The following is a 10,055-nucleotide window of genomic DNA, read 5'->3' on the forward strand; positions in this document are numbered from 1 at the left end:
ACAGCAGAAAGGTTCTCTGTCTCATACGCTGTTGCCACTCCAATACCAGTCTACCACACTGAACCTCTGAAAAAATGAAGTCAAGACAGCAGAGAAATATCTGCCCCCAAAACAATTGGAGCAAAAAGAAAATAAGACACGATCTGAGTAGCACTTTGCCAATTAGTCAGACACTGCAGAATACTGTTCTCGAAAATAATAAACGAAAGAGGAAAAAGAGACAGACCATTCAGGCTTGTTGCTGAGGTAATGAGCTCCATCTGGTAAGCAGCCCTCTCGAGAAGGGGTCTACCATACCGAACCTCTGAAAACGAAGTCAAGACAGCAGAGAAATTTCTTCCCCAAAACAGTTGGATTGTAGAAAAAAAGGACATGAACAGAGTAGCACTTTGACAATCACTCGTCAGATATTGTTGAATACTGCACCAAACATTTTCATTAACATGTGCTTGCAAAAAAAATCCAGGTCAGAGATATGCCCATATATAGAAGATAACCTGATGCTCAGGCTATCACCAATGCTCAGGTCAGAGAACAGAAAATCATGAAAGCAAGGCACAACAGAATGCACAGCACAAGCATAAAAGCAGCTCCATTATTTGGTACCCACATTACAGTAGCATAGGATCAAGAGATGCCCATGGTCTCGAACGAAACCGGCAATAGAAGGTAAGACACACAATTGCAACAGCCAGAACTGAGTACTCGAGACACGGCACTGCATTATTCCAACTCAATCATGCATCTAGGCTACAGATGCGACACCTATCCACACCACTGACAACGACTGATCAGATAAATGGATGGAGTCCACCAGGTAGCACCAAAGCAGAAGGCGCTTATGCGTTCACCTTGGGTGCCCATCCCGCAATCACATGCTCCTCGGATGGCTTAGTCTTGACAAAAGATTCACGGCTGAAAAGAGCCTGCACAAAGACAAAAGTGAGCTCCGTTATTTGATTCTGTAGTACAGGTTATGGAGCTGATAGTGAAATACGATCACTTGAACACTTGTGTACCTTGGTGTAGGCGTGGACGTTGGTTAGGTTTTCTGGGATCTTCCAGCCTTTGAAATGCTCCAGTGCGACCTGGAGGTGGAAGAGCTTTGGCGCAAGGCTAAGATCAGCCGCTGACACGTTCTCCCCATTGATGTAGGGGCCCTGCAAACACCAGAGTATTGATAATGATGTTAGGAAAGGCATGGTTCAATCAGATATGATGGTGAGACTAAGCAATGCCAGAGCACCAAGTCATCAAATCAAACCAAAAATGATCTGTGTCATATCCAAACAGGTTAAGTGCACAGAAGAATGTGTTGTGTCTATTTCCCTGCTGAAAGCAGCAGCCATATCAAACAGTAAGAGGTCAAGCATTTACTTACATGAGCTTTGAGATGCTCATCCAGTGCCTGCAGCTCATCCAGAAGCGCCTTCTCTGAACCATCACTAGCATCCTTGCTCTTCAAGAACTTGACAAAGGCTGGGAAAATCTTTGATCCCCTGTCATTACAACCATATCAGATCATGTGGCATAAGCACTAAGACAATTGCTGAAGCTCAAAATTGAAATGCACAGCAACACAATAACCCAAAATAATGCTTCAGAATAAACTTAATAATGAAGATAGCAATCTTGCAAGTTACAAGTATTTCACAAGCTATAAATCAGACGCTTAACAGATCCTACTGCAGCTGCTTCTCATACTGAAACTCATGACCAGTATGCCTGAGAAATATATTACTTCCTTTTTTTTAGTATAGGTATTGCCTGTGAAAATTACAAGTAAAACCCTACTAGATTGTGATTCTTCAGGTGTATGAATTATGAACTGCCAGCTATTTGAACATAATACACCTCTGAAATGAATGCAGATACAACTAAGATCTCACCCTTTTAAATAATAATTGTAGAACATAGGCTCCATTCAGAACATGGGCTTTCAAGTCAAACTGTTTAACGCCATAGGAATTAACAGAAATAGAGAATCACCCATGTTAAAACATAGCAAGATGGATGTGAGCAACACATCTTACACTGATGCATATTCTGGAGGGGTGACCAGAGATGGAGTTGGGAACTTCTCCTCAATGACTTGGGTGATTACATCAGAATCAGCAATGCATTTACCATCACCACCTTTGAGCACAGGCACCTTACCCTCTGGGTTAATCTCCAGAAACCTGAAAGAGCCATTACAGTAGGTTGGATGTAAAGATTACAAATAGACAAAAAAACAGAGTCTAAATGGACTTAATTACACCCGTGGCTCGCTGAAAAAAGAAGAAGCTGCAAAATCCTATTCAATCTTCAAATTAGAAAGTAATTATGAATTCATATGAAAGGGGTGCATAATTCCAAGTGTGCCATTGCCAGTACAAATTTGAGAAGCACGTTTTGCCAATTCCAATATTTCCACAAATTGATGGTTTGTACAGTGAAAAACCTCAAGCCTTCTCTAATGTGCATAAGCTGGGTGTAATCCAAGTACACTAGAACTGTAATTCACCGGGGAAGACATATGCAACTGTACCATACAAGATACTGAGTGTTTGCTGTTGGACAAAGGTCTAGGGTTTATATCCTGACAGCTTTAAGTTCTCCAAAATTAAAAAAAAATGCATAAGGACTCCCAGGTAAATCTACTAACCAGTGTCATACAGTAAAAAATAGGAGGCAGTATTAAGCTACAGCTACAGCTCGTTCCTGAAAACTAGAAGGAAAAAAAAAACAAAGACCGGAGCGATCAATTCAGCAGGGCACATGGGGGCCGAATATGACAGAATTCATGACTAAGCCGTGTGGATTTTTCCAGTCTAGTTGCCCTCCAAGTCAGTCAGATCAAGGAAATCTACCACATCCTGATGGATAAGTCTCATGTGTGGCTGGTCTTTGTGGGGCTATGATGCTCACATGGTCATGGTCCTTGTAGCTGTTTTTCTGTTTTTAGGACAGCATCTTAGACTAGAGGACAGCATCTTAGAGGACAGCATCTTAGACTAGAGGACAGCATATTAGCATCTTAGACTAGCATCTTGGCATATGCTTGGCTGGCTAGCAGCCTATAAATATGTAACCCCAACCCCTTGGGTTGGCATGGCATTTGTGTGAGCTTGTGTGAGAAATAGACAAGAAAATTGCCCCAACTCCTAGTGTCATCCTCTCTCGATGAGAGTAAGAATTCTCCTACTACCAAGAGTGAGAATTCAGCGACTAACAAGTGGTATCAGAGCCGTATTATCCTGTAGCCTGAGCATCTCTTGCTCATCTTCTCTCCCAGCCCCACAACAGCCCCAGCGGTTGGCAGCAGCAGCTCCTCCGGCCGCTCCTGTTCACTCCTCTCCCAGCTCGTCTGAAGCAGCCCTCTCCCCACGCAGCAGCCCCCCGGTAGCGCGTCATGTCCGCAGGGCAGTCTCAGCGCTCGGTCGCCTCGAGCACGCGGCGTCGGCAGGAGGCCGAACTTGCCGCGGCAGAGGAACGCGAGCGAGCGGCGGCAGAGACCGCTGCGGCGGCGGCAAGGGCGTCGAGGCTAGCAGCGGCGGAGCTGGCAGCAGCCAGAGCGGAGGCGGAAGCAGCGGCGGCGGCGAATGCAGCGCGTGCGGCGGCGGCGGAGGTCGAGGCTCTGCGCGGCAGCATCGGCAGCTCCATTTCCGCTGACGACACCGCCGACGCGGACCTCGAGCTGCTAGAGAGGGAGGCAGCGCGAGCGCGGGCGGCGCAGTGGACAGCCGCGCACGTCCACGAGCGTGGCGGCAGCCCAGACAGGCGCGGACGCGCTGGCGGCGCTCCTGGAGGAGGCGCGCACGCCGGTGGCGCTCCTGGGGCAGCCGCGCACGCCCACGAGCGCGGCGGCAGCCCAGACAGGCGCGGACGCGCCGGTGGCGCTCCTGGAGGAGGCGCGCACGGCGGCGGCGCTCCTGGAGGAGGCGCGCACGGCAACGGTGGCGGACGGGTCGATGGAGAGCGCGGCCTTCACAGGCAGCGTGGCTCTCTCTCCCCGGATCGGTACCGACGGGTCGATGGAGAGCGCGGCCTTCACAGGCAGCATGGCTCTCTCTCCCCGGATCGGTACCGTGGTTACCACGGGCTCCAGGCTGTTGTCAGGGACGTCGGTCCCGGCGGTGGGTGGCCTACCCTCACCAAGACCAACTACGTCGAGTGGGCTGCGGTGATGAGGGTAAAGCTCCAGGTGCGGCACATGTGGGAGGCAGTCCGGTACGGCGACGTCGACTACGACCTAGATCGACGGGCGCTGGATGCTCTCATCGCTGCAGTCCCGCCCGAGATGCAGTTCTCGCTTACCAGCAAGCGGACTGCCAAGGAGGCTTGGGACGCCATCGCTGCGGCACGCATCGGCAGCGACCGCGCCCGCAAGTCCACACTGCAGGCACTTCGCAAGGAGTGGGAGAACCTGGCTTTCAAGCCAGGTGAGGACGTTGATGACTTTGCTCTTCGTCTCAACACTCTGTTGCAGAAGATGGTGCAGTTCGGCGACGACACCTACGGCGAGGAGAGAGCTGTCGAAAAGCTCTTCCGCTGCGTCCCCGAGAAGTACAAGCAGATGGCTCGCTCGATCGAGTCGCTGCTGGATCTCTCCACGATGTCGATCGAGGAGGCGATAGGTCGCCTCAAGGTCGTCGATAGTGATGAGCCACAGTCCCTCTCAGGGCCCATCACCACTGGCGGGAAGCTCCTTCTCACTCGGGAGCAGTGGCTTGCCAGCCAGGGTGACCGGAGGAAGGGGGAGCCTTCTTCCGCGACAGGCGGCCGCAAGCGTGGCAAGCCACGCAAGGCGCGCAGAGACGCCCAGGCCGGGGCACGAGGACGTGCCGAGGGTGATGCCCGCGGAGGCGCCCAGGGCGGCGCCGCCGGCAGGCACAAGCCGGCACGAGACGACGCCTGCCGCAACTGCGGCCAGCTTGGCCATTGGGCCAAGGACTGTCGACAGCCACGACGCGGCCAGGCCCACGTCGCACAGGCGGAGGAGGAGGAGCCGGCTCTGTTCATGGCACATGCCAGCATCGAGCTACCTCCAGCGGCACCGGCCGCAGCGGCTCTCCTCCACCTTGACGAGCCAAAAGCACACGCCCTCCTCGGCGATAGCTCCGGCAACGACAAGACTGACGGGTGGTGCCTCGACACCGGCGCCACCCATCACATGACCGGTCGACGGGAGTTCTTCACCGAGCTTGACTCTAGCGTCCGAGGCTCCGTCAAGTTTGGGGATGCCTCCGGCGTGGAGATCAAGGGCGTCGGCTCCATCATCTTCACCGCCGTGTCTGGTGAGCACAGGCTGCTCACCGGAGTCTACTACATCCCCGCGTTGAGGAACTCCATCATCAGCTTGGGACAGCTGGATGAGAACGGTTCGCGCGTGGTGGTTGAGGACGGAGTCATGAGGATTTGGGATCGTCGTCGTCGCCTTCTTGCCAAGGTATCCAGAAGCGCAAATCGACTCTACGTCCTTAACGTGCAGGTGGCACAACCCCTCTGTCTCGCTGCTCGTCGGGACGACGAGGCGTGGCAGTGGCACGAGCGTTTCGGGCACCTTCACTTTGAGGCCCTGAAGCGGCTCAGTGCCACGGAGATGGTGCGAGGCCTGCCGTGCCTCGACCATGTGGAGCAGCTCTGCGACGTCTGCGTGTTGACGAAGCAGAGGCGACTCCCCTTTCCCCAGCAGGCGAGCTTTCGAGCCAAGGAGAGGCTCGAGCTCGTGCACGGGGACTTGTGTGGCCCGGTGACACCGGCCACACCGGGAGGACGACGCTACTTCCTGCTGCTCGTCGACGACCTCTCCCGCTACATGTGGGTGATGGTCCTCGGCAGCAAGGGAGAGGCTGCGGACGCCATCAGACACGCGCAGGCTTCTGCGGAGGCGGAGTGCGGCCGCAAGCTGCGCGTGCTGCGCACCGACAACGGCGGCGAATTCACGGCGGCTGAATTCGCGTCGTACTGCGCTGACGAGGGCATTCAGCGCCACTACTCCGCGCCGTACAGCCCGCAGCAGAACGGCGTCGTCGAGCGGCGCAACCAGACGGTTGTGGGGATGGCTCGGGCCCTCCTCAAGCAGAGGGGGATGCCGGCTGTCTTCTGGGGAGAGGCGGTGGTGACGGCCGTCTACATCCTCAACCGCTCGCCTACTAAGGCGCTCGACGGCAGGACGCCGTACGAGGCTTGGCATGGGCGCAAGCCGGCGGTCTCCCACTTGCGGGTCTTCGGCTGCCTCGCGTTCGCCAAGGAGCTTGGCCACATCAGCAAGCTCGACGACAGGAGCACTCCGGGAGTGTTCATCGGCTACGCGGAGGGCTCGAAGGCCTACCGCATCCTCGACCCGAAGACACAGCGTGTGCGCACGGCGCGCGACGTTGTGTTCGACGAAGGGCGAGGATGGGCGTGGGACAAGGCGGTGGACGATGGCTCGGCTCCGACTTACGACGACTTCACTGTCGAGTACGTCCACTTCGAGGGAGCTGGGGGAGTAGGCAGCTCTTCTTCGGCGAGCGCGTCTACCCCAGTCCCCGAGCCTCCACCGACCCCGGCGCCTGCTACTCCGACAGCTCCACGCTCTCCAGCCAGGACCTCGGCTGCGATGAGTTCTTCGCCGGCTTCACCACAGCCGGCAACGCCACGCACTCCAGCACCGACAAGCACCTCTCCGGGCACGTCTACTCCAACACCAGCTCGTGTCGAGCATAGCCCGGTTGAGCTCGCTACTCCGCTCTCTCACGACGAGGAGCGCATCGACGCGTACCACGACGGCGAGCCGTTGCGGTACCGTACGATGGAGAACCTTCTCGGCGACCAGTTGGTGCCGGGACTGGTGCCTCATGACCTGGAGGACCTGGAGGCGCAGTTGCACCTTGCGTGTGACGACGGCGAGCCTCGGTCGTTCGCAGAGGCCGAGAGACACGCGGCATGGCGCGCCGCGATGCAGTTGGAGATGGATGCGGTTGAGAAGAACCGCACCTGGGAGCTTGCTGACCTTCCTCGTGGTCATCGCGCGATCACCCTTAAGTGGGTGTACAAGCTGAAGAGGGATGAAGCCGGTGCCATCGTCAAGCACAAGGCTCGCTTGGTGGCACGAGGTTTCGTGCAGCAGGAGGGGGTCGACTTCGACGACGCCTTTGCTCCCGTGGCACGGATGGAGTCCGTGCGACTCCTCCTTGCGCTAGCTGCCCAGGAGGGCTGGCGTGTTCATCACATGGACGTCAAGTCGGCGTTCCTTAACGGCGACTTGAAGGAGGAGGTCTACGTGCACCAGCCGCCGGGATTTGCGATCCCCGGCAAGAAGGGCAAGGTGCTCCGCCTGCGCAAGGCCCTCTATGGCTTGCGGCAGGCACCGAGGGCGTGGAATGCCAAGCTGGATTCCACGCTAAAGGGGATGGGCTTCGAGCAAAGCCCGCACGAGGCGGCCATCTACCGACGGGGCAATGGAGGTAATGCCCTGTTGGTGGGTGTCTACGTCGACGACTTGGTGATCACCGGCACCAAGGATGCGGAGGTGGCGGCATTCAAGGAAGAGATGAAGGCCACCTTCCAGATGAGTGACCTGGGGCCTCTCTCCTTCTACCTGGGAATCGAGGTACACCAGGATGACTCTGGGATCACGCTTCGACAGACCGCCTACGCCAAGCGCGTCGTTGAGCTAGCTGGGCTCACCGACTGCAACCCAGCTCTCACTCCGATGGAGGAGAGGCTGAAGCTGAGCCGCGACAGCACGACGGAGGAGGTGGACGCTACGCAGTACCGGCGTCTTGTGGGGAGCCTTCGCTACCTCGCCCACACACGGCCGGACTTGGCATTCTCCGTCGGCTACGTTAGTCGGTTCATGCAGCGACCGACGACGGAGCACCAGCAGGCTGTGAAGAGGATCATCCGCTATGTTGCGGGGACTCTCGACCACGGCCTCTACTACCCGAGGTGCCCTGGGGCGGCACACTTCGTCGGGTACAGCGACAGCGACCACGCCGGCGACATCGACACCAGCAAGAGCACGAGCGGGATCCTCTTCTTCCTCGGCAAGTGCCTCGTTAGCTGGCAGTCGGTCAAGCAGCAGGTGGTGGCCCTGTCCAGCTGCGAGGCCGAGTACATAGCGGCCTCCACCGCTTTGACTCAGGCGCTCTGGCTCGCTCGACTGCTTGGTGATCTCCTCGGCAGAGACACTAGAGCGGTGGAGCTCAGGGTGGACAGCAAGTCCGCTCTGGCCCTGGCAAAGAACCCCGTGTTCCACGAACGCAGCAAGCACATCCGGGTGAGGTACCACTTCATCCGAAGCTGTTTGGAGGAAGGGAGCATCAAGGCGAGCTACATCAACACCAAGGACCAGCTTGCGGACCTGCTCACCAAGCCCCTTGGGAGGATCAAGTTCCTTGAGCTCTGCTCCAGGACCGGGATGGTTCAACTCTCCCACAAGACGACGCACAAGACTTAGGGGGAGAATGATGGATAAGTCTCATGTGTGGCTGGTCTTTGTGGGGCTATGATGCTCACATGGTCATGGTCCTTGTAGCTGTTTTTCTGTTTTTAGGACAGCATCTTAGACCAGAGGACAGCATCTTAGAGAACAGCATCTTAGACTAGAGGACAGCATCTTAGCTAGGACAGCATATTAGCATCTTAGATTAGCATCTTGGTATATGCTTGGCTGGCTAGCAGCCTATAAATATGTAACCCCAACCCCTTGGGTTGGCATGGCATTTGTGTGAGCTTGTGTGAGAAATAGACAAGAAAATTGCCCCAACTCCTAGTGTCATCCTCTCTCGATGAGAGTAAAAATTCTCCTACTACCAAGAGTGAGAATTCAGCGACTAACACATCCAATGAATTCACAAACAAGGACACAGCGCAAAGATTCCCTGTTTCGAATACCGTTCCCAGTCTACCACAGTGAGGTGACCGAACCTCTGGTCTCTGGAAATGAAGGCCTCGTTTAGATTGAAAGTTTTTTCAACCTGATGAATAGTACCACTTTCGTCTTATTTGATAAATATTGTTCAATCATGGACCAACTAGGCTCAAAAGATTATCTCGTGATTTCCAACTAAACTGTGTAATTAGTTTTTTTTTTACCTACATTTAATACTCCATGCAAACGGCTAAAAATTGATGTGATGGAAAGAGAGTGAAAAAATGGAATTTTGAAGGAAACTAAACAAGGCCGAAGTCAAGACAGCAGAGAAGATGTTATTATTATTAAAAAAAAAGACACGGCGTGAGCGGCGCTTTGCCAATCGGTTGTGAGACACCGCGTGCACAACAGCAGAATGCTCCTGTGGAAAAATAAGCGGGGGAAAGGGTACAGAGGGAGAGAGACGGACGGACCATTCGGGCTTGTTGCCGAGGTCGACGAGCTTGACCTCGTAGGGGACCTTCTTCTCCTCCAGCGTGAGCAGCACCCTCTGCGAGAACGGGCCTGCAAGCAGCAGGTTCCAGTCCCATCCAAACCAAACCAGACCAGGATCAGCGAGAGCAGTTAGGGTTCCGGGCGGAATCGGGCGCGGGAGACGGGGGACGGGGGGAGCACTCACAGTCGCCGAGCGTGTCGGGCTTCCCCGCGGCGGCCTTCACGCACACCTCCACCGGCACCACAGCGGCCATGGCGATTGGCGACGGACGGCGTTCCGGTTCGCTTCCGCTTGCTTCCTTCCTCCCGGTCGATCTGACGAGTGACGAAGAGACGAGGTGTTCTGCTTTGCGGAATTGAGCCGGTGAGGAGATCGACCGAACCAGGCCGCGTGCAGGAATCTGTGACCAGATGATCTTCTTTTTCTTGTCGCTCTCGCTCGAGAAAATTGCAATTATAGGACGTCAAACAATGCACTTCGCTACTATAGGACTCTAAACATCGACTTCGCTAAAACGACCTTTGAAACGTTAGCACTTTGTTATACATGACATTTGGTCTTTTTAATCATTTTTCTCAACTAAAATACATGTATTTTGCCATGATGTGACCGTATTGCCCTCAGTTAAGACTAATTAACCCGAACCCTGCATTGTTGAAAGAACATGGACCCAGGTCCCATATTATACGAATATAAGTATACCATTATTTCAAA

The 10,055-nt window shown here is 54.8% G+C and overlaps 1 protein-coding gene across 1 annotated transcript; it reads right to left on the bottom strand.

Annotated features, from left to right (window-relative positions):
• Positions 1–577: 577 nt before the first annotated feature.
• Positions 578–9,767, bottom strand: LOC136516368 (probable glutathione S-transferase DHAR1, cytosolic). The gene is made up of 6 exons (XM_066509752.1): positions 9,525–9,767; positions 9,319–9,409; positions 2,034–2,180; positions 1,382–1,499; positions 1,020–1,160; positions 578–926 (listed from the first exon to the last, which is right to left on the bottom strand). The coding sequence occupies exons 1-6, from the start codon at positions 9,592–9,594 to the stop codon at positions 840–842; spliced, it is 654 nt and encodes a 217-aa protein (XP_066365849.1). The 5' UTR covers positions 9,595–9,767; the 3' UTR covers positions 578–839.
• Positions 9,768–10,055: the final 288 nt, after the last annotated feature.

Source organism: Miscanthus floridulus, chromosome 17, assembly GCF_019320115.1.
Source record: "Miscanthus floridulus cultivar M001 chromosome 17, ASM1932011v1, whole genome shotgun sequence".
In the NCBI taxonomy this organism is placed as follows: Eukaryota; Viridiplantae; Streptophyta; class Magnoliopsida; order Poales; family Poaceae; genus Miscanthus; species Miscanthus floridulus.

Excerpts from the sequence above, each read along its gene's own strand:
- LOC136516368 (XM_066509752.1), bottom strand. The coding sequence starts at position 9,594 with ATGGCCGCTGTGGTGCCGGTGGAGGTGTGCGTGAAGGCCGCCGCGGGG. Across the intron at positions 1,500-2,033 it reads CCTCCAGAATATGCATCAGT|GGGATCAAAGATTTTCCCAG; the intron begins GTAAGATGTGTT and ends TTGTAATGACAG. Across the intron at positions 1,161-1,381 it reads ATGAGCATCTCAAAGCTCAT|GGCCCCTACATCAATGGGGA; the intron begins GTAAGTAAATGC and ends TGGTGTTTGCAG.